The sequence below is a fragment of the Tenrec ecaudatus genome, chromosome 5 (assembly GCF_050624435.1).
Source record: "Tenrec ecaudatus isolate mTenEca1 chromosome 5, mTenEca1.hap1, whole genome shotgun sequence".
NCBI classification, from domain to species: Eukaryota; Metazoa; Chordata; class Mammalia; order Afrosoricida; family Tenrecidae; genus Tenrec; species Tenrec ecaudatus.
In genome coordinates, this window is record NC_134534.1 from 47,471,475 (window position 1) to 47,495,962 (window position 24,488).

Genomic DNA, 24,488 nt, shown 5'->3' on the forward strand with positions numbered 1-24,488 from the left:
CCTTCCCTAGGCAACTAGCTTTCTGTTATTTTTACTTGGAGGGCAAGTTGGATGGCCCTCTCAGGGTATGCCGGTCAGGTGGTTGTGGCCCTGAGAGGATAGTGTTTTGCTGGTGTTCTGGCCCATGGTGGCTTTGAGTGCCTCGGAGGATTTGGGGGTGCCACCTTCAACAGGAGTGTCATGGAGGGCAGATGGGTGTGCCTGCTTTGGTGTAGAGCACTGCAGGTGGTGGGTGAAATTGCCTTAGTTGGCAACATTGTCACAGAGGTGTGCCAGAGGTTTCCTGCTGCAGAGGGCTGGCGGGGCTGCCTGAGGCTGAGTGAAGCAACATGGAACATGGGAGGAAGTTCCCTTAGCCATGTGTAGGACCGTGAAGAGTGGGCAGGAGATCCCCCAGCCACATGGAGCACTGTGGAAGGAGGACAGAGGTTCCCTCAGCCAAGTGGAGCATCACAAAGGGCAGACAGGAGTTCCCTCAGTCACCTAGAGGGTCTTGTAGGGCAAGCTGGAGTCCCACCAGCTTCTCAGAGGGAGGCACTAGTTTTGCCAGCCCTGTGGAGGGTTGTAGAGGGCTGGCATGAGTTCCTCTATCCATTTGGGAGGCAACAGAAGTTCCCCAGCTGCTTAGTGGGTGGTGGGGCAATTGGGCAGGAATTCCCTCAGCTGGGTGGAGGACGGGCGGAGTTGAGCTTGGTTGAGGGGAACACCGTGGAGGCTGGCAGTGTTGTGTGTATGAAAGGAAAGAGAAGGGAAAATAACAAACAAAAACAGGAAGGAAAAAAAAAAGAAAACTGAGCCATCTACAACTGTGGTGGGAAAAAGAAAGAAAAAAAGTAAAGGGAAAGATGAATCCTGACCACCTGTGGGCCTGAAGGGGTTTAAATACTGTCAAAGGTGGCAGCAGCTGGGGCTATGTGGGAGTAAAGCCTTGGGCCTGCCAAAGTAACCTGACACTGGCTGCGGCTATGGCGAGGCTAAAGCTCAACCCCAGCCAGCCTCTGGGGTGGTAAGCCAAAGGCCCACATCTCTTCAAAACCTAGTGGATCTAAATCTAATTTTCTTTGTGACGCTCTTCCTGTCACCTGGAAGAGTGGAGTTTCCTTCTAAGTGGTTCTGTGCTGATTTCCGCGGAGTACCTCTGTCGTGTGTTACTTGGTAGTCATCTTGCCAGACTGTCTGGTTGTAATCTTAATGTAAGCAGTGTCAGATATTTTTTCCATGATAGGAACCACTGGATAGGTTCAAATAGTCAACTTTCAAGTTAGCCAGTAGAGTACAAATCTTTTGTGGCACACTGCATAGCTCTGGAGTCCATTACCACACTTTTTTTTGGAGAACTTTTTCAGCATATGATTTATTTTATCTATTACATTGTCTTTCCCCTCTACATGGACTCTAGAGCCCATTTCCTTCTGCCTCCTTTGAGAATTAAGACTTCTGACAATTTGCCATTTTAGTGTGTGTAAATACAGTGAATTTAATTAAATTCACAATGCTGTATAGCAATCACTACTAGGTATTACCCAAGCTACCTTACCCCAAATGGAAACTTAGTCTCCGTTAAGCCTAACTCTCTAGTCCCTTCCGCTCCCAAGTGCTGGTAATCTGCTCACAAACACCCTATATATTTGCCTATTTTAGATATTCCATCTGGCAGGACATTATGTTGTCCTTTCGTGTCTGATGAATTTTATTCAGTATGTTTCATGAGAGCCAAATGAAGGCCAGAACTATAGTGGGACAGAAGGAAAGTAAGGAGAAATAGAAGAACGAATTGAGAGGCAAAAACAACTTATAGATGTACTAATATAGGCAGTTATACATATAAATATATTAATATATGACAATAGGGTATAGGTCTATATACGTATCTAAATGTTAAATATAAAGGTAGCAGATGGGCCTTGGGGCTCTACTCAAGTCCTCCCTCAATGTAAGAACACTATGTTCTAATAACCTGGCATTCTGTGATGCTCAATGGGTGCATAAGTAAATGTGGTAAAGAAAGTTGATGGTGCCTGGCTATTAAAAGATATTGTGTCTGGGGTTTTAAAGGCTTGAAGTTAAACAAGCAGCCAAGTAGATGGGAAGCAACAAAGCACACTTGGAAGAAGAACATCAGTCTGTGTGATCACAAGGTTTTGACGTTATCAGGTATGAGGCAATGAGAAGACCCCAAACAATTATATTGAAGTAAATGATAAAGGTTGAAATGGAGACCCAAAGCCCATCTATAGACAACTGGGAATTCCCTCACAGAAGGTTCAAAAGGAAGGAACAAGTCAGAAAGAGTGCAACATAGCACTGACGGATCACACATTCCTCTAGTTCTTTAATGTCTCCTCTCTCCCACTATCATGACCCCAGTTCTACCTTACAAATTAGGCTAGACCAGAGCATGTACACTGGTACAGATAAGAACTCTTTACACACAGAATTCAGGCCAGATAAAACCCCTCAGGAGTAGTAATGGGCGTAGGGATACCAGGAGGTTAGTGGGAAGGTGGGGTGAAGGGAGAGAAATAGGGAACTGACTGTAGTGATTGATGTACAATCCCTCCACCAGGGAAACGAACAACCAAAACATGGGTGAAGAGAAACAGCAGAAGGTGTAAGATATGAAAATAGTGGGTAAAGGGAGACATCAGACAGTGTAAGACATGAAAAAAATGACAAATTATCAAGGATGAAAAAATGAGCTGATACCAAGGACTAAAGTAGAAAGAAAATGTTTTGAGAATGATGATGGCAACAAATGCACAAATGTGCTTGACACAATGGATGGATATATGGATTGTGATAAGAGTTGTACAAGCCCCCAATAAAACGATTTTAAAAAATAGCTCTTTTCCATCTTTCAAAGATGGTGGGTGATAAGGCTGAGAAGAAGCCAGACACCAAGGAGAAAAATCCCGGAAGTCAAGAAAACAGATGCCAGTGGTCAAGTTAAGAAGGCTAAGATCAAGGGCAGAAAGCTCAAGGAGGGGAAGCCCCACTGCAGCCAGAACCCTGTTTTAGTCAGAGAAATCGGCCAGTACTCCTGCTCTGCCACGTATTCCCCAAAGGACAAGTACAAGAGGAAGTACTCAGCATCCAAATCCAGGGTTGAGAAGGAGATAGTTCTGGTTATTGTCACAAAGCCAGCTGGTGGTGACAAGAACAGAGGTACCCGAGTGGTGAAGCTGCACAAAATACCTGGGTATCACCCCACGGAAGACGTACCTCGGAAGCCACTGAGCCACGGCAAAAAAGCCCTTCGGTCAGTGTGTCAGGAGACCGTGCCAGCATTTCCCTGGGGACAGCTCTGATCATCCTCACAGGACGCCGAGGCGAGAGTGGTTTTCTGGAAGCAGCTGGGCGTTGATGTGCTGCGTGTGACTGGACCGCTCTCACTCAATCGAGTTACTCTACGTTGAACACACCAAAAATTTGTCATTGTCACCTCCACCAAAATTGCTATCAGAGCTGTGAAAATCCCCAAGCATCTCATGGACACCTACTACAAAAAACAGCAATTGTGGAAGCCCAGACACCAAGAAGGCGCGATCTTTGATGCCGAGAAAGAGAAATAAGAGGTCACAGATCAGCGCAAGGCTGATCAGAGAGCCATGGACTCCCAAATTTTGGCAAAAATCAAAGTTGTTCCCCAGCTCCAAGACTACTTGCGTGCTAGCTTCTGGCTCACAAATGGGATTTATCCCCACAAAATTGGTGTTCTAGATTTGTTGCAAAGAACCTAATAAAGTTTGAAAAAGAGATATGAAAAGACTAGGAAAGTTGTGCTCAGAAATAAAATTTTCCCCATTACAACAATGAACCTGCTCAGTCTTTGAGGACAGTAAGGGCTATCCTATGAGAATTTCATCTGGGGCATTTTTTCCCATCTAATCTGATCCTGCCTCTTTAGACTTTTTTGGCCTCCAAACTCAAGGAAGATTAAAAACAAAACTATTTGAATGCCCTGGGAGATGTTAAAGTTGCTGAATTGATTTGGTATAAATAAAAGAACATAGAATTATTCAGGGAAAGGTTAGAGAGATGGTAATACTGCCCTCAGAAGTGTATATACCTACATAGAGGATATGTTGAGAAATATGCTTTTACATTCATAGATGCATTATACACACACACAAATCCCACTCTTTTGTACACTTAATTTAAATAACCAATATTTACAGGTCTCACATCATAAGCCATTTTCCCCTTTTGGGCCTCTAGCATTCCCTGCCTTGACCCCACTACCTTCTAATCTGTCCACTTGAATCAGAAACCTATGAGTCACCCTAGATTCTCTTTCTTCACCCCTTACATCCAGTTTATCCCCAAAATCTTGATTTCATCAGAACATCTCTCAAGTATATCCTTTCTTCACTAGTACTTTAGTTCATTTATCATTTCTTTTTGGAGTTATTGTCAACATCTCCAACCATCTCCTTTAGTTTAATTTTGCTGTTCAGCCCACACCCGCCCCCCAAGAAAAGAGAGAAACTAACCTCCATACTGCTGTCAGGATGATCTTTCAAATCTTCAATGTTGACCATATTGACATCTTGCTTTAAAGGTTTAAAAAATATCAAAATATAAAGGTGCTGCTCCAGCTAAAAGATAATTTAAAAAGATTCAAAATCTGATCCATGTTCACCTTTCCTGTTTCATATCCCCTACTATTTCTCCACCCCCTACTCTCTCCCACTAGCCGAACTTCATTTGGTTGGCTCTCCTTTCCCGCAATTACCAGTGTCAAGGTGCGTCAGCTGCTCTGAAAACATGTCTGACCTTCTAGGTGGAAGGGAAGGAGCCAAGGTGGTTATGCTGGGCGGTGAATAAGGTTAGCAGTTTGATACTTCCAGCTGTTCCTGGGGAGAAAGACGACACTACTCCCGTAAAGTGTTGCAGTTTCGGAAATCTACCCTATCTTACAGAATTGCTGAGTCGGAATTGACTCAATGGCGGTGAGTTTTTTTTTTTTTTTTTTAGAGGTTTGAGGAAGCAGAATGATTAAAGCGCTCATGGTTGAAGCTCCTACAAGCTGCTCCACGGGAGAAAGAGGAGGTTTCCATAGTTGTACAGCTTGGGAATTGCATTGGGGGCAGTTCTATTCTGCCCCGAAAGCTCCCTTTGAGCTGGAACAGATTGGAAGGCAGTGGGTAGTATCTGAGAAAAATATCCCGAAGTGGAGTGAAGGCTTACACGTAACTACCAACCTACATGTGGCCACTGGACGCCACCCAGCCCGTGTGAAAGGACTTTTCTAGTGATCACCATCCATGAAGATAACAAGCAAGAAAACTACGGCGGTTTCACTTCTGAACACGCGGTGTTGGCATCAGTTGCCACAGACACTTCAAGCAATGGGTGTGCAGACCGGTTTAGGTTTAAGAGTCAACTAGGTCTCCCTCCTGCCATCACTCTCTCAGGACTTGGCACGTCCTCCGCTGTGCTCGACCAGAGCCCCACCACTCCCAGAGCCCCCGCCCCGTTACCCATTTCCGCTCCCAGCACAGCGCACCGCACCCAAAGGGGAGAGTTCAAAGATCGTTGAGTGAAAACGGGAAAGAATGAATAGAGGTGGAGATTGGGGGTGGGGGTGGGAATCAGATTCAGATGTTTCCACTAAGTTTGTTGTTTTCCGTCGAGAAAGGTTTGATTTTAACTTGATGGGGGCAACGCTGAGATAACGTGCCTGATGTAAAAAAAGCATTTTTAAGCTCGTTCCTCCCTGACAAGCCTGGGTGGCACGGAAAAGCATTTAAGAAGGGGGGCCAGCAAGGACAGGCCTGGAGCCACCTCTCTCGATCAGGGGCGACCGCCCTCGCGCCCTCACAGAGACGCCCCGCGCCCTCACAGAGGCGTCCCGCACCCTCAGAGGCTCCCTCGCGTCCTCACAGAGGCGCCCCGCACCCTCAGAGGCACCCCGCACCCTCAGAGGCTCCCTCGCGCCCTCACAGAGGCGCCCTCACGTCCTCACAAAGGCACCCCGCGCCCTCACAGAGGCTCCCTCGTGCCCTCACAGAGCCGCCCTAGCACCTTCACAGAGGCGGCCTGGAGCGCGCCGTCCAGCCCGTCAGAGGGGGTCGGCCTCGCGCTTCCGCCTCCGGAGAGCCCCGCACCGCGGCCCGGAAGGCTGCAGTGCATGCGGGCCCTTCCGTCCAGGGCACGCCGGGCAGCCCCACGGAGAGGCCACTGGCGGCCTCCTCCGCCCCACCCGCGGCTGCCGGAGGCGAGGCGCGCGCAGCAGCTCCAACGGTTCGCGCTCAGGCCGCTCGGCCGCCGCCCTCGGGGCCACTGGTCGGAGGCTGAGCCTGGAGCCCCTGGGGGCTGCCGTCGACCCCGCCCCGCCCTTCGCCCCGCCCACGCCCCGCCCCGCCCCGCGCGCGCCACGCCGCCGCGACCCCTGACCGCGAGCGAGCGGACGCCGCAGCAGCCGTTCCCCGACGGCAGCGGGGCGCTTGGCTTTGGTGTCTGGCTGAGCGCGGCGACCGACGCTGCTGCCCCGAAATCCCCCGGGTCTTGAGGCGGTAGGTGGCGGGGCAGGGTGAGCGGCTTGGGGCGGGAGATCAGAGGGGGCGCTCCGTCTCGGTGGGGGCGTCCGGACGCCCGGAAAGTTGAGGCAAGGGGACGAACTCCGGGTTGGTGGGGGGGGGGGTCGGGGACGCCGCACTTGAGGCCACACGGGCCCCTCCCGGCTGGGTACGGCAGGTGGTCCGGATCATCATCATCACAGCGGCGGTGAGGTGACAGTGTCTGTAGGACAGTTGAGACAAAAGTCGCAGGAAAGGCGGTTCCATGAGTCCAGTAGTCCCGACACCTGCAACCAGGTCACTTTTCTCTCCTCAGAAGATTCGCTTGTGCTTCCAAATATTGTCCAAAAATGGACTTTTATCTTTCCTTTTCTCCTTAGTCTGCTATAACGGGGAGGCATGAAATGGAAAAGGTGATGGTTTATAACTTTTTTTTCCAATTTATTTTTGTGATTTTGCCCTAAAGGGTGCAGGCAGATTTGTGAACTGTAAATGGTCTTTCATCCACGGAGTCAGAATTGCTTACGCTCTTCCTCCCCTGTATCGCCCTTTATGTTACTTTCATCCATCCATGCATGGTCAGCAGTTCGAAACTCCCCGCTGCTCCCCGGGAGAAGCTCTGTTTGAGGAGCCCTGAGTGTCCAGTGGGCTAAGGGCTGGGCTGCTGACAGCAAGTTCGGCTGTTGCGCTGCCAGAGAAAGATGAGCCTTTCTGTTTCCTGTAACGGTTTACAGTCTTGGAAACCCGACTCTGTCCTGTAGGGTCCGTTTATGAGTAGGAGACAGCAGATTGGTTAGTTTACCGTTTACTTACAGGTAAGCTGTAGTTCCTTTCAAGGAAAATAACTTTGCAAGAGTTACTTGTCTGAAGTTGGAAATAGTTTCATCTAGTTCTACACAAGTTATAAGGAATTATGATCTTCCCATTTCTCCACTCAGCTGTCGTTCATGATACAGTAAAACTTTGGAAATCTGGAATCTGGGTTAAGTGGAAACTTGTCTGAGAAAGAAATCACTATTTCCCACTTAATAGCAAAAGGAAAGTGGTAAGATTGTGTTATGTCAAAGATGCAAGCCATTCTTGATCTGCAGAACAAATCAGTCCTGCTAGTTTTGGGGTTTACAGGTTTCGCTGTATTTTTAGACGGTCATTGCTTAGCACAACCATCAGCACTTACTGAAGTCAAAAATGTAGGTAGATTACCTGCTTTTTTTTAATGATTACCTCTTTCTAAAAATAGTACTTAAGTATGTTTAATGCATTGTCATCAGTGATTAGTATGACAATAGAACAAGGAAAACATAATAATCTCATCTTTTAGTTTGTATTCTAGGAAGGATAAATTAAGAAAATGAACACTGCCGAGCATGCGGATTGCAGACCAATGCATAATCAATCACTAGTACACCACCAGAGCGAAGGTTATTGCTAGGATCCCTGGTGGTAGTGTTCATGTATTCTGCTAACCCAAAAGTCATTTCGTTCCTCAAATCCACCAGCTAATCCTCAGGAGAAAGATGCCGCAGTCTGCTTCTGTAAAGGTGTATAGCTTTAGAAACCTTATGGGGCAATTGTCTGTCTTAGAGGGTCATTATGAGTTGTAATTGACTCGATTTTGGAGGATAAGGTTATTGCATATTATTTTAAATGCGTTCTTTTGTGATTTCTACCTTACTTTGCAAAATATCAAATTCACTACCATCAAGTCAATTTGGACTCATAGTGATCCTATGTAGAATTTCCCAGACTGTTCTTTCTCCTTTATGGGAGCAGATAGATGAACTATCTCCTTCGTAGCAGCTGGTGAATTTTGAACCGCTCATCTCGTGGTTAGCAAATCATTGCCTAACCTAGAGGATCAACTATGTATATACAAATGGGTATTATGGTTATTTTTATGTATGTAAAGGGTTTTAAAATTTTTTGTTTGAAAGACTAAAGCATATTTTTTTCTCCTGAAGTATGGAACCTCAAGATCTCTGTCATAATGGAAACAAAAAAACTGATTGGTAAACCGCTTCAACCAGCAAGACCTGTTCGTCATCTGACTTCTCCACCTGGTAAGTAATACAGAGTACGTGTTCTTTGTAGTAATCTGTTGGTGGCTAATTAGTATTTTGAACTACTTGTGACAGTCAGCCATTGAACCCTATAAAGCACAGTTCTCTGACAAATATGGTATCACCCTGAGTTGGAATGGACTCAACAGCAACTGGTTTGACTTTTTTAACTGATATTTGAAAGGCTAAGTAATTTATAAAGTAATTATTTATGGTAGTCATTTAAAGAATAATAACAATAGATGATTTTAGCTGAAGAATTTTACTAAATAAAAACGTTTTTCATAATCTCTTAGCCCAGAGTCTGTCAGACTAGCAAAGGTAGGAAGGTAATAGTCCTTCACTGACAGTAGCTTTATATATTATTTTAAGCCTTGTTTTGAAAGTTAACTGGTTATTGCTCAGAGTAATCCCTCTAATGCAAACTGTACCGTGGAATTTTAACTAGAACAATGCAGCACAAAGGAGAATTCACCTCTTAAAAAACATAGCTTCATCTTGCAGTACAATGCTGTTTGCGATAGGATAAAATCTATGTCTACAAGGAAATCTAGCGTGATGCAACCAGGACATCTCCAGAATTCTAAATTCACTACCATCAAGTTGACTCTGACTCATAGCAACCATATTGGACAGGTTAGAAATGCCCTTGTGGATGTATGCATATGTATGGACTGTGATAAGAGTTGTATGAGCCCCTAATAAATTGTTTAAAAAAAAGAAAAAAGAAATGCCCTTGTGGCTTTCCCAGTCTGTAAATCTTGTGGGAGAAGAAAGCCTCTTCCTCCTCAGGAACAACTGGTAGGTTTGGACTAAGCACAGACCTTGCGGTTAACCCCCTTTGTCACCAGGGCTCCTTTTCACTAACTCTAGTGATGAAGAAAACGAAGAATTCTATCAACTTCTCCAGTCTAAAATTGGTCAAACCTGCAACCAAGATACACTGATAACTATTGGCATTTGGAATGCAAAAATTGTAATTAAAGAGGAAGGATCAGTAGTTGAAAAATATGACCTTAGTGATAGAAATGAAGGTGGAGATCAATTGATAGAATGTTGCAAGACCAAGGGCACTTCCTCCTCTTTAATACTTTTTTTCAATGACAACTATATACATGGACCTGGCCAAATGGAATGCACATGAAACAAATTGACGACACCTGTGGGAAAAGAAAAGTCAATCAAGGCTATGGAATAGTCAGATATAAGTTTAGGTTGAAATTGAAAAATATTAAAACAAAAGACATGTATAAATGTGCTTTATGCAATGGATGCATGGATTGTTACAAGAGCTATTGAGAGCCCCCCAAAATGATTTATTCATAATTAAAAAATGCATTGCAAAAGAGACCACAAGAGCCAAATATACATTGAGAACCTCATTTCAAAAACAGATTTGAAACATTGAACACTTAATGACACTAATCACTAAATAACAGATGAGTTGTGGAATGACATAAAAAATGTATACATGAAGACATATTAAACATATCAAGAATATATTAAAAAGAAAGAACCATAGTAGACATTAGATTATTAGAAGGGACCCTGAAATGTGTTCTGGAGTACCTTAAGCAAATGAAAGAAATGGTAAAGTAAAAGATCTGAACTGAAAATGTCAAAAAGTAGATTGACGAAGACAAAGTAAAGCATTCATAACTAAATATGCAAAGTCCTGGAGTTAGAAAATCAGAAGAGAAGACCATACTCAGCATACCTCAAACGAAAGTACTGAAGGAAACATTCAAGCTTCGTCTCAATATTGAAGGATTTAATGTTGAGTGAAGAAGGAAGCCTCCCCCCACCCAAAAAAAAAAACAACAACGTGGAAGGAATACATGGAGTTACTGTACCAAAAAGAACAGTTGACATTTAACTATTTCAAGAGGTAGCAGTTGGTCAAGAACTGATGGTACGGAAAGAAGAAGTTCAAGCTGCACTGAAGGCATTAAAGGAAAGCAAAACTCTAGGAATTGACTGAATAACAATTGAAATGTTTTGGCAAGCTGATGTGGCACTAGAAGCACAACTATTCTATGCCTAGAAATTTGGAAGATAGCTACTTGGTGAAGATAAGCTGTATTTGTGCCCATTCCAAAGAAAAGTCACCCACTAGAATGTGGAGATTATCAAACAGTATCACATGCACGTAAAATTTTGCTAGATAATTTTTAAAGGATTTCAGCAGTATATCAACAGAGCTGCTACAACCTGAGCCTGGGTTAAGAGGAGGACATGGAATGAAGAATATAATTCTAATATCAGATGGATCTTGAATGAAAGCAGAGAATACCAGAAATATGCTTATTTGTGCTTTATTGAGCATACAAAGGCATTCCACTGTTTAAATAATAATAAACTATGGATAACATTAAGAATGGGAATTTCAAAACATTTGTGTTCATGAATAACCTGTATGTTAGACCAAGAGATGATCATTTGACTAGCACAAGGAACACTGCATTGATTTAAAACTGGGAAAGGTGTTAAGGTTATATCCCTTCACTATACTTACGCAGACTTCTCAGATTATATGGTGAGAAAATTATTTGAGAAGCCTGACTATGAAGAAGAATGTGACATCAGAATTAGAATAAAACTCTTTAGCAACTTTTGATATTTACAATCTTGCTTACTGACAACCAAGAGAATTTAAAGCGCCTACTGATGAAGATCAAAGACTACAGCTTTCACTGATGCGAATGGGTGGGGGTCGGAGTGGAGACCCAAAGCCTATCTGTAGACAATTGGACATTCCTTCACAGAAGGGTCACAAGGAGTCAGCCAGGGTTCAGCATAGCATGACAGAACACACAACATTCCTCTAGTTCTTTAATGCCCCACCCCTCATTATCATGACCTCAGTTTTGCCTAACAAACCTAGCTAGACCAGAGCATGTACACTGACACAGATGAGAGCTCTTGTCACATGGAAACAAGGACAGATATCCCCCCAGGATCAGTAATGGGAGTAGTGGTACCATGAGGATAGGTGGAAGGTGGGGTGGGGATGGGGGAAGATGGGGGAGAACAGGAGAACTGGTCACAAGGATTGACATATAACACCCCTCAGGTGGTTGAACAACAGAAACGTGGGTGAAGGGAGACAGTGGATGGTGTAATATATGAAAACAATAATAATTTATAATTTATCAAGGGGTCGTGGGGGTGAGAGAGGGAGATAAAACAGGAGCTGATTTCAAGGACTGAAGCAGACAGAAAATGTTTTGAAAATGATGACAACATATGCTTGATACAATTGATGTATTGTTTGTTATAAGAGCTGGAAGAGCCCCCGATAAAATGATTTATATATGTAAAAAGAGACTACAGCCTTCAGTATGGATTAAAACTCATTTTAAGAATTTCAGATAGCTCACAATTGAATTTGTAAAATATTTCATTTGACTTTGATCCATATCAAAGCTCATGGAAGAATTAGTCTAGAAGTCAAATGACATATTGCACTCAGCAAATCTGCAGCCTAAGATTTAGTTAGTCTTAAAAGTGCAAAGATTTCACCTTGAGTACTAAAGTGTGCCTGACTAAGTCATGGTGTTTTCAATTGCCTTAGACGTATGGAAAGTTGAATAATGAATAAGGAAGACTGAAGAATTGTGGTGGTGTCAATCGATATCAAATGGGCCTTGGACTGTCAGAAGAACAAACAAATCTGTATTAGACAAAGTAGAGATACAATGCTCCTTAAAAGTATTACGTATTGGTACTTAAAATTTTAGTATGGAAGGGAATATGGATATGTTTGTCCTGAAACATATAATCTAATTTTTGGAAATACAAACAAAAATAATAAACCTACTCGTTCTACTATCTCATCTGACATTCTGTATTTATGACAATACTAAAAAAAAAAATCTACTCAAGCCCCTTTAAAACCAGTTAAAGACTCATGCTATGAAACCTCCCTCACAAACGCTGTCGTTGATCCCTTCCAGTTCCACCCTCTTCCCATCATGGATTGAAATAAAATAGATTTTTTTTTAAAGGTCAGACCCTGGGCATTAACCTGCACACGTTTCATGGTCTTGCCAAATTCTTGCTGGGCTGCTGACTGGTGGCTATTAAAACTTGCAGTGTCAGGCCATGAATCTGTGATAAGGCTATAGAGCAGGGCAGACCAGACACACGGTGGGGACGTTGCCACATGCATGCTTGGGTGCACTGAGGCCAGCTGTCCACCAATCTAGAGGGGTGGGCGTTTCTGTAGTAAGCAAGACTCCCCATGGGTTGGAGTGGAGTGGGCCTCCTCCTGCTTGCAAATCCCGACCCAGTGAACTCTGGTTTGAAATAGCACAAGCCTACCTGCTTGCCTCAAATGTGGACGTGCTGGAGCTGAGCTGAGCTGCTGACTACAGGGGAGGGAGCAGCTCCCTGGAGTCGCCTTCCACATGACTCCTAGAAGCTGCAAAGCATTTACAAACTAAAGCTCACCTTACACTGTGTGTAATTCTTTATTGAACTCTAACTCTGGACTGTCATTTCATGCTTGTACACGCATCCTCTGACATAGTGGCTGATATTTCACAGGGCTGAATACATATCTGTGCATAATCAAACATCATAAGATATTTCAAAATAATACCTATTCTATCTGGTCACTTAATGTTTTATAGGTGATAACCATAGTATTTATGAAAGCCATGGATATCTAAATTATATTTCTTTTCCTCTCCATTCAGGGGTAGTGTTTCCCTTCAACTTTCAAAATGAATATTCATGCAATACTCAGTGCTTACAAAGTGGAGTTGGAAGAGTAAGTCTTGGAAATCATAATAAGGTTCATTTATAAACTGAGTTATAATAGTTGTTAGATGACTGTTGAGTACCAGACAATATAAGTACCTTACTTTTTAAAAATGACATGTGTCCAGTTTAAAGGGAACATCTGTATCAAGTAGCATTTCCAAGTCTAAACATTTTCTTATTTTAAAAAAGTTAAACAAGAGAAACCCGGAGAAATAGTTTTATTTTTAATTATGAAATGATGAATTTATTTTAAATCCCTGTATATCCTTATTACTTTTCCTGGAAATGACTCTTTGTCATATTGTCTCTGAATGTATTTGAGCTTTAGCTATAATACATAAAAATTATTTCAACCATTTCTATAATTTTATATACTGTTAGTACCCACGTATGCTTTTGTTCCTTGGATTTCACATCGTTTATAATTTTTATATCTTAAATCTTTTGACTAAGTAAAAGAGTTTCATAGTTTGAATTTTAAAAACATATACAAAATAGTATTGAGAAAAGTTTCCCTCCAATTTCTAAAACCCAGTCACCCATTTTTTACCAAAGATAACTCCAAAAATAGACTGTGCATGAACAACCATAAATATAATCATAAATAGAATACTAGGCCATTGTTACAGTAAATAAGGAAGTTCTATATGTACTAATAACTGAGAAATCATATACTATTAGATATTTGTGTATACTTACATACATCTAAACACATACATGATATAAGTCAAACAGAAGTAACTTCTGTGGTTCTATTTCATATCTATATGCACAGTTTACTCAAAACAAAATGTGTTTAAGCATGTTTATGTGTTCAATGAATGACTGTAGACAAATTTTCTAAGTGATACACTTACCTTAGTCTCCTTAAAAAACAAACTCAAACCCATGGCCAGCTGACTCCTAAAGACCTTATAGAGCAGCAGTGGGTCAGCCTGTGGGTTGCGACCCCTTTGGGGGTTGAACGACCCTTTCACAGGGTTTGCTAGATTCATAACAATGGCAAAATGACAGTGATGAAGTAGCAAGGAAAATCATTTTATGGTCGGGGGTCACCATGACATGAGGAACCATATGACACGGTCGCCACATCAGGAAGGTTGAGAACTGCTGCCCTAGAGGGAAGGGTAAAACTGCTCCATAGGACTTGCAATGCTGTACAGAAAACCTCATCTTTTCCCATGGAGCATCTGGTGGGTTCGAACCACCAACGTTGTGGTTAACAGCTGGATGTTTAATCCACTATACCATTAGGGCTGTATTACTTAGGGTACCTTGAAAAATTAGAACAGTTGTTTCTTAGGGTCTATTCTGGGCCCATGAAATTCAAGGTAGAGAGGTCAGCTCAGAAGGCTATGGCAATTTAAGATTCTAAAGGGTGTAATCTTGATATTTTTCTCGAAGGCCATAGGATGAAAATAGAGGCTAATTATGACAATATTTTAAGAAAATTGTAAACTGTATTGGTAAGGAATAAGCCCAAGAAGGTTGTGCTGAGGATTTTTTCCCCCCAATCAGGACAGTGCACCTGCTTATTTTTCAAGGGTAGCAAAGCCTGACCTAAGAGAATTTCTCTGGGAAACCTTACTTCATCCACTCTCCAGTCTTGATCTTATCTCTTCAGACTTCTTTTTGTTCCCTCAAACTCAAAGATCATTTATAAGGAAAATGTGTTAGTCCTTCTGGGATGCCAAAACTGTTATTTTGACCTGTTGTAAACGGAAGAGTGCAGATTGCGGGGGAGTGCTAGAGAGTAGCAAACACTGCCTTCAGATGTGTATAGAACTAGATGGAGATGTCAAAGAGCAACAGCTTCACATTTTGATCTTGGTAATAAAGGTGTCTAGGATTTTGTAGCAATACTTTTTACTTGAGTGTGTGTATGTGTGTGTGTGTATACACAGAAAGCTCATGAGAAAATTCCATCATTTTTTAATTCCATTTTCCCCTCAAACTTTTAAAAGTCCCTTTAGAGTTTATATGTATGAATATGTCACCGTTTGGGGTCTATTTTCTGTTGATGGACATGTGTTTCATTTTGTACAAAAGATGCAATCAGAAATTTGTTTCCCATGAATTATTCTTATTCCGAAAGGTATTTTTAATTTTTTCTTCTTTTTTGAAAAAGTTCTTTTATTTGAAAACCTTAAAAAATTTGGTGAGATATACTTTATGGCTTTCTCTTTTGCTTATGCTATGGTGTTGTATATAAGAATCCATTGTTGATAACAAGATCTTGAAGTATTTATTACCCCTATGTTTTTCAATGGTTTTGTGTTTTTAGATCTTGTATTTTGATATTTGATCCATTTTAAAACAGTTGTAAATGGTGAGATGTATGGGCCTGAGTTTCTTCTGTTTGTATAAATCCAGGTGTCCTAGATACAAGAAACTATTCTTTTCCCATTGGATGGTTTTACACCTTTGAAGCTCAAGTTGACCAGAGATGGATGGATTTATTTCTTGGTTTCAATTCTATTCCATTGGTCTGTATGTCTATTATTATACCAGTACAGACAGTTTTGATGACTGTAGGTTTATGATATGTTTTGAAATTTGGAAGTGAGTTGTTCTTTTTCAAGATTACTTTGACTGTTTTGGAGTCCTTTTAATTCCATTTAAGTTTGAAGATTAGCTTTTCCATTTTTTCCATCGAATCTACAGATTTCTTTAGATTATGTTGACATTGTAACAATATTAAGCCTTATGATCCATGAGCATGGAATATCCTTCCATTTATTTAGATCTTTAAGATCTTCTTGTAGTATTTTATAGTTTTCAGTGTTCAAGTCTTTCACCTTTCTGGTTAAATTGAGTTGTAGACATTTTAAATGGTTTCATAAATTGAGTTGTTGCCTAATTTCCTTTCCAGATGGCTGATTGCTAATGTATTAAAGTTTTACATTTGTATGTGTTGTTTCCTGCCACTTAGCTGGATCCATTTATCTGAAAGAACAGCTCTTTGTATACATTCAGTATCTTTTAGGTACCATATTATGTCACCCACTTAAAAGGATAGTTGCATTTCTCCCTCTCCAATTTAAATATCATTTATTTTTTATTTGTCTATCTAGAACTTAAAGTACTATATTGAATAGCAATGATTCACATTGCTCCTATCTTAAGGGTGACGTTTCCAGGTTTTCTTCCTATTTAGTTGTGGGTTTTCTTCATAAATACATTTTATCAGATTGATGAATTCACTTCATGCCTAAATTGTCCAGTTTTTCTATCATGAGAGAATTTTGAATTTTATCAAGTCTTCTATGCATTAATTGATATGATTATGTGGTGCTTTTCTTTTGTTCTTAATGTAGTACCTTATTTTGATTTGCTAGTGTCGAACTGCCATTTCTTTCATAGGGTAAATCCCATTTATCATGTGGGCTAATCCTTTTACAATGCTCTTGGATTCAGTTTGCCAGCTTTTTTGTGTGCGTGTGGCTAGGGAAGAGCATGCACGTCATGTCATTCTTTCGTGCAGTCCCTCTACTTAGAACAGCTGCACATAATAATTTAGCAGCAAAGTCTACTCTCGCTTAGCCTGAGACCATGTCCCGGGCATGTGGGTTGGTTGCCCTAGCTTTAAGATGGTTTCTTAGCCTGGGATGGGCAGCAAGGATAAAACTAAGCCTTATGAAAGAACGAAGTTTTCCTACCATTTTGAAATCACATTTTTATTGATGCAGCATACACTTGGCTATAATCCTTTGACTAGTTTTCACGGTTTTAACAAAGTTGGTTCTAGAAGTTCTGTTTATTTGTATGTTGTTTCTGTAGGGAGGTTTTCTTAAGTCCCAATAATGTTATATAGTTGTAAACCTGCGTTAAAATATGTTTTCTTCTTGTTTGACAGTGTAAGACCAATGGAATGCAAGCCTTTCCTCAAGGTCTTAATGAAAAGCCGCAACATCAGTCTCCAGTTAAGAAAGGTAAAGTTTTACTGTACTCCCCAAATTTAATTTGAGGATGGTTTAGCATCATGTACAGATTAATATTACTTTGCTGTTCAAGTGAAAATATTGTTGATATATTTGCATGTAGGAGATTTTACTGAATTTTTGTAGGTTGATTTTTACCTACTAGGTAGGCCATAGGGTTCACTGACGTAAGGCAGAGACTAGAAGATCAGCGGTTTAAATAAGATAGTTTTATTGCACGTGTATTGACCTTGTATCTTGTCACTCTTCTCAATCCATTTGTGAATTCTTAAGCCTATCTCATGAACTCTTTGAGGTTTTCTATGTATGAGGAAGCTTAACAAATTCATGGAAGGAGGAAAAAGTTAATAATTAAGAGTACAATAAAGAAGAAAATATTCTAAAATGAATTATGATTGTACAACTCCTTTTGATATGATTAAACCATTGAATTGTATGATACATAAATTATATGTCAATAAAACTGTTATAAATATATGGAAAAATGAAAAGACAATGGAATTTTTCCAAAAACTTGAAGCCTCCTTATATAGGGTCATGCCATCTGTGGAAAGGGGTCGGTGTATGTCCTCCTTCCCTATTTTGAAACATTTTGCCCTTTTTTTCCTAGCCCAGTGGTTCTGGCTAGTATCTCTAAAATACTATTGTATAGCAGTGATGAGCATTAATTCTGATCTTAATGAGAAACCTCTGTTTTTGTGAAACATGGTGTTAACTGTGGGTTTCTCAAAAATTCCCATTATTATTTTGAGAATATTTTCATAATTATAAGGATATTGAATTTTTCCAAATTTGTTGTATGCATTGATTAAAGTAATAATGTTCTTTTCATTGGTTTTCTGTCTGTTGAGAGACTCTGCTTCTTCTTGAGTTAGTGCAGAGAGTTCATATAGTTCAAGAAATTTGTCAATTTTCTCATAAGTTAGCTAACATTTTTTGCTGTACATAGTATTCCTCTAAAATTATCTTTCCTGCTGTGCAACCACCACTCATAACCAATTCAAGAACAGTCACATCACCTAAAAAAAACCAAAACAACTCTACTCATGAAACCACCCCTCTCCACTTGCTGCTCCAGCTAGCCCTTAATAATCACTAATCTGCTTTCTGTCTCTGGATTTGCCTATTTTTGACATTTCTTATAAATCAAATCATACAATATTTGCCATTTTGTGTCTGGGTTCTTTCATTTAGTTTAATATTTTTATGTACATCTACCTCATTGTAGCATCTATCAATATATAATTACATTTTATGGATGAATAATTTATCAGTTAAAGTACAGTTTGGTTGCTTTCTACTGTTTGTCCACAAAGAGTGGTTATGATGAAACCCGATAACCACATATAAATCCTCCCCAATGTGCACGAACCTTCTGGGTTTTCGTTTTTATATGCACTGCATCGCTATACTTCAAAAACATCACAAGCAATGTTAACAGTTCTCACTTTACTTTTATAAAACTTGGAAGAAAAAGGTGGTCTGTTATATTTATCCAGCTATTTACCATCTTTGTTGCCTGCATTCTTGCAGATAAAAGTTTAAGTTATGATTTCCCTTCAGTGAAGGAACATCATTAGCATTTTTTTCAGAGAGCAAATAGTGGTTGTGAAGTGCCTTTGCTCGGTGTTCATATCCTAAAAGGTATTTTCACAAATTACAATTTGCTGATTCTTTCCTCTTAGCGCTTTAAAGGTTTTGCTCCCTTGTCTTCTATCCCAATATATGGCCTATCTTGGTATCATTTCTGGTGTTGATTTCTGATGAGAAAAATGCTGACATTTGATTGATTCATCCCTGTAGAAGATAGAAGCTTGGTCTTTGAACTTGTGCCCATCACTAGCTAGCATAATATACTGGACACGTTATTCTTACATTGAATTTATTTTCATTAACTGTGCAAATAATTTTTTAAAACTAAGTAGACTCATTAAGCGTACATTTGGTAGGATCCTATTTGACCAGTAGGTGTTAGCTGTTTTTATAGCCTAACACAGACAATCCTAAGCCATTTGCCATAGACTTCCAACAGCTGTCTTTTACATTTTTTAAAAGGTTCCCTCCACTTTCCAAAAGATAACATTCATCATTTCATATATAATAGACACTTAAGGTACCTTCAGAAGTAAATGAGCCAAAAAGTAATCTTAGAGAATCAATTGTTTTATAACATTGCAATTTATGCTTAATATCTACAGAAAGAATTAAATACAGTAGAGATTTCCTGTTGAAGCTCTCAAGTGTTTCCATCTGCAGAATAAAACCAGACTTTCTGCCTGATCATCCCATTGTACTTCAAAAACCAGTAAGGAGTTTTTAAAATTTCATATTATATAATTTCAAAGTATTCTGTCTCTAACATTTTCATTTGATCTTATCTCTAGATTTTTAACCTTTTCTTACTATAATGTATAATTTAGAAGATTATAAACATAAGTGTATAATAAAACCAATTATTATAAAGTACTTTTCTACTCATTAAAAATTGAATAGGATAGCTATATTCTGCTTAAGAAACATTTCTCTACTAAAAGAAAATACCCTCTCATTATTTTCTAAAACTTTATTGTTTTGTTGTTCAGCTTATTATTAGGTGCCATCAGATTGACACTGATTCATAGCAACCCTTGGCCTAACAGAATGAAACACTGCTCTGTCCTGCTCCATCCTCACAGGCATCAATGTGTTTGAGCCCACTGTGATAGCTAGTGTCTATCTCTTTTTTGTTTGTTTTTAATCATTTTATTAGGAGCTTATACAACTCATCACAATCCATACCTACATCCATTGTGTAAAGCACATTTGTACATTCATTGCCCTCATCATTCTCAAAACATTTACTCTCCACTTAAGCCCTTGGCATCAGCTTCTCATTTTTCCCCCACCTCCCCGCTCCCCACTCCCTCATGAACCATTGATTATTTATAAATTATTATTTTGTCATATCTTGCACTGTCCGATGTCTCCCTTCGCCCTTCTCCCACTTTTCTGTTGTTCATCCCCCAGGGAGGAGGTTATATGTAGATCCTTGTAATCAGTTCCCCTTTCTAAACCACCCTCCCTTCCCCCTCCCGATATCGCCACTCTCACCACTGGTCCCGTTGGGATCATCTGTCCTGGATTCCCTGTGTTTCCACTTAGTATCTGCACCAGTGTACATCCTCTGGTCTAGCCAGATTTGTAAGGTAGAATTTGAGATCATGATAGCAGGGCGGCGGGGATGCATTTATGAACTAGAGGAAAGTTTCATCGTTGCTATTCTGCACCCTGACTGGCTCGTCTGCTCCACATGACCCTTCCATAAGGGGATGTACAATTGCCTACAGATGGGCTTTGTGTCTCCACTAAGCATTCCTCCTTATTCACAATGATAGGATTTTTTGTTCTTTGATGCCTGATACCTGCTCCCTTCGATACCTCGTGATCACACAGGCTGGTGTGCTTCTTCCATGTGGGCTTTGTTGCTTCTGAGCTAGATGGCCGCTTGTTCACCTTCAAGCCTTTAAGACCCCAGTCATGCTAGTGTGTGTCTTATTGAAGTTCTTTTCCCTTTTTTTGTGTGCTAATCCTTTACCTAATTTAAACAAGCATTATGCCCTTCCTTCTCCAGTGGCTAGTCTCTCCTGATAACATTTCCAAAGGACATGATACAAAGTCTCAAAATCCTCTCTTCTAAGGAGCTTTCTGCTGTACTTCTTTTAAGACAGATTTGTTTGTTGTTCTGGCAGTCCATAGTACAATGTTCTTTGTCAACACCATAAAACAAATGCATTAATTCCTTTTTAGTCTTCCTTATTCACTGGCTAGCTTTTGTATGGATATGAAAATAGCATGGCTTTGGTTAGGCATGCCTTAGTCCTGAAGGTGTCATCTTGGCTTTTTGAGACATTAAGGAGATCTTTGTCTATTTGATCTGAATGCTGCTTCCATGGGTGTTGATTGTGGATCCAAGTAAAAGGAAATCCTTGGTGACAACGTCAGTATTTTCTGTTTGTCATGATGTTGCTTATTGGTCCAGTCATTAGAATGTTTGTCTCATGTTGCGGAGTAGCTGATACTGAAGGCCGTCAGCTTTGATCGGCGTCAGTACTTCAAGTCCTCCTCATTTCAGCCAACAAGGTGGTGTCATCCGCATATTGCAGACCGTTAATGCATCTCCTTCCAACCCTGATATGCTATGTTACCCAAAAAACTAACTTCATGATATAGTTCAGCTTTTTGGATTATTTGCTCAGCACATACCGATTGATAGGTATGGAGAGAGAATATAGCTCTGATACCCAGTATTTCACTATTTTAAACCACACAGTATTCCCTTATTCCTTTAAAACAACGTTCCACATGATCAGCATTAAATGATCTGAAGCTCCTATTCTTGGCAATGTTATCCATAATTTATTAGGATACACACTAGAAAGATGTTTACCTGTGTCTTACTGACTATACAAAGGTCAATAAGACACAGGTAAACATCTTTCTAGTATTCTCTGCTTTCAGCCAAAACTCATTTAAGAAATAATGCATATTGAAAGATCATGAAAATACTCTCTCCCATGTTATCTTCTAAAACTCTGTTGTTGTTTTTCAACTAGAGGTTTATAATATACCTGGAATTTATTTCTCTATGATAAAGCGTAGGGGTCAAGTTTAATTTTTTCTACTCAAGTATCTATTTGTCCTGAAAATAACTTTTGAAAATATAGTTAGTTCTTTGCTGTATTTGATGTACATCAAATGACTAAATATTTGAAACTTGCTTGTATTGGCTAGTTTGTTTAGGGGCTCTTTATTTTACTCAATGAGTTCCTTAATACAATTAGGCAAGTAATCCAAGACATTCCTCAAAATATTTTTGTTGTTCTAGTTCGTATTTTTGGGTTAACTTGTCGATTTCCACAAAAAATTTAAAAATCCATAAATCTTTTTGGATATTGATTGGAAATGACAAAGGTTTGGGTATTGGATGGGTTCAAGTCAGAGCTCTCTATGTACTGATAGATGAGATTAAAGATCTTACCTTCTTTTAGCCTTAGTTTTTACTATTATGAATATGAGTGATAAAATTCCTCATAGACATAAATGAAATAGATTTAGGAGTAAATAAAATAATATGCGACAATGACTAGTATGGTGCTCTCTTTTGTCAAGTGCTCCACAAATGTTATTTTCTACCCTTTTTATGGCTGCTGCTTTCCACCAAATGGAAGAGATCCATATTTGTGCCCATTCTATAATTGATGACTCATCAGAATGTGGGAACTAAGCAATATCACTAGTATCATGTACAAGTTAAATTTTGTTGAAGATAACTTTTAAATGTTTGCAATAGTACAATAAAAGAAGTCACCAGAAATTCGAATCAGATTCAGAAAAGGATTGGAGTGTGGGGTCTCATTGCTGATATCTGATGGATCTTGGCTAAAAGCAGAGAATATCAGAAAGATGTTTGTGTTTTATTAATTATTCAAAGACATTTGACTGTGTGAATCTTAACAAATTGGATAACATTGCCAAGAATGGAAATTTCTGAATTAGACTCATGGAGAATTTGTTAACAGTCCAAGAATTAGAACAAGGCTATACTGCATGATTTAACATTAGGAAAGCTATGCATTAGTGCTGTACCCATTCACTATACTTATTGAATCTATATGCCAAACGAATCTGAAGAAAATTATCACATGAAAAGAACACAGCATCAGGATTGGAGGAAGGCTCATTAACAACCTGTGGATCTGTAGAGGCCACTACCTTATTTGTTGAAAGACAAGAGAATTTGAGAAGTGTTCACTGCAGAAAAATTGAGGCATTTGAATTATGATATTGATGAAGACCATTGAGAATATCATGGACTGCTAGAAGAATCAACAAATTTGTCTTGAAGTAGAGTTTCTTAGAAGCAAGGATAGTAAGACTGGACATACTTAGGACAATTTATCAGAGAGACCAATTCATGGATTGTCAATGAAAAAGAGAAAGGCTATTAAGGAGATATTGACAGGGTGGCTACTAACAATGGACTAACAGGACTAATATAACCACAATTGTTTGGATGGTGCAGGACTGGCCAGTGTTTTGTTTTGTTGTACATAGAATTGCTGGCTGGAGTCCTAGTGGAACTATTGAGAAAGCATTGAACAACTCACCCACAGGGTTGGCAGTTCAAACTCACCTGCTGCACCTTGGGAGAAAGAAAATGAGGCTGTTTGTTCCTATAAAAACTTATTACCTCAGAAAGTTATCGAGAGGCACTATGAGTTGAAGTCAGCTTTACACATAATAACATTTTACATGTTGAACCGGATTTGATTTGTATTTAGTACTTTCTGGTGGCACATGACTCAGTTGGCTAGGTCTGCTGGCATGGCTCAAGTGAGAAATAATAGATTACCCATCTGTGTTTGGGGGATATTAATAACCCTTTTGGAATGCATAGTTATTTTATCTTCCTTATAATTTTCGAAATTTATCTTTTCCATAATGTATAAAAATTTTATTTTAACTCCCCATTTTATGAGCCTCTAGCCAATTCTTTTAAAATTAGGAATTTAAAATGTTTTCATAATACCTTACACAAAAAGAATATTTGATATTTTACTATTTTCACCTGTTAAAAGGTAGAACTAATTCCTAGAAATATAACCCTTAGTATATAAGAATAAATTTAAAATTTAATACAACAAAATATCACTTTTCATTTGTAGATTTACCATCTTAAATAACATTTTATTTTGTTAATTAAAAGTTTGTCATACACATTGTTTGAATACACCTGGTACATCGAGTTTTCTTTTGATTTATTAATAACACAATTAAAATACAGTAAACATTTAAAAATAAAATACATATGCTTCATTAAACACAGAAAAACTGTTATTTGACAAATTCCAGCTATTTCAGTAGTTTCTATAGTAACATGCATTTGGATGAGTAAACAGTAGGTTCATAGTATTTGGTTTAATAAACTAGTAAAAATCATATTCAGTCTAAATGATAAAATACTTTATCTTTTGTATTACAGGAAAACAACCAAAGTTTTAATTAGCATTTTAAGAACAGACAAATTTGAAGATACAGAATTATTTGTTTTATATTTTGGACACCGACAAATGAAGTGGATCTAGTAACAATAACTGCAACGGATTGGCTATCCAATTTATTTTTAATTTTGATGGTTGACTATTTGGTTTTTCCTAAGA

At 39.5% G+C, this 24,488-nt stretch overlaps 1 protein-coding gene and 1 pseudogene across 1 annotated transcript; both read left to right on the top strand.

The window, feature by feature from the left end:
• The first annotated feature begins 2,863 nt into the window (after positions 1–2,863).
• Positions 2,864–6,514, top strand: LOC142449079 (large ribosomal subunit protein eL6 pseudogene; annotated as a pseudogene).
• A 1,994-nt stretch (positions 6,515–8,508) lies between these two features.
• On the top strand, positions 8,509–24,334 carry C5H8orf88 (chromosome 5 C8orf88 homolog). Its single transcript, XM_075550827.1, has 5 exons — positions 8,509–8,581; positions 13,282–13,355; positions 17,205–17,280; positions 19,488–19,594; positions 24,311–24,334. The coding sequence occupies exons 1-5, from the start codon at positions 8,509–8,511 to the stop codon at positions 24,332–24,334; spliced, it is 354 nt and encodes a 117-aa protein (XP_075406942.1).
• Positions 24,335–24,488: the final 154 nt, after the last annotated feature.

Excerpts from the sequence above, each read along its gene's own strand:
- C5H8orf88 (XM_075550827.1), top strand. The coding sequence starts at position 8,509 with ATGGAAACAAAAAAACTGATTGGTAAACCGCTTCAACCAGCAAGACCT. Across the intron at positions 13,356-17,204 it reads TACAAAGTGGAGTTGGAAGA|TGTAAGACCAATGGAATGCA; the intron begins GTAAGTCTTGGA and ends CTTGTTTGACAG. Across the intron at positions 19,595-24,310 it reads CCATTGTACTTCAAAAACCA|GAAAACAACCAAAGTTTTAA; the intron begins GTAAGGAGTTTT and ends TTTGTATTACAG.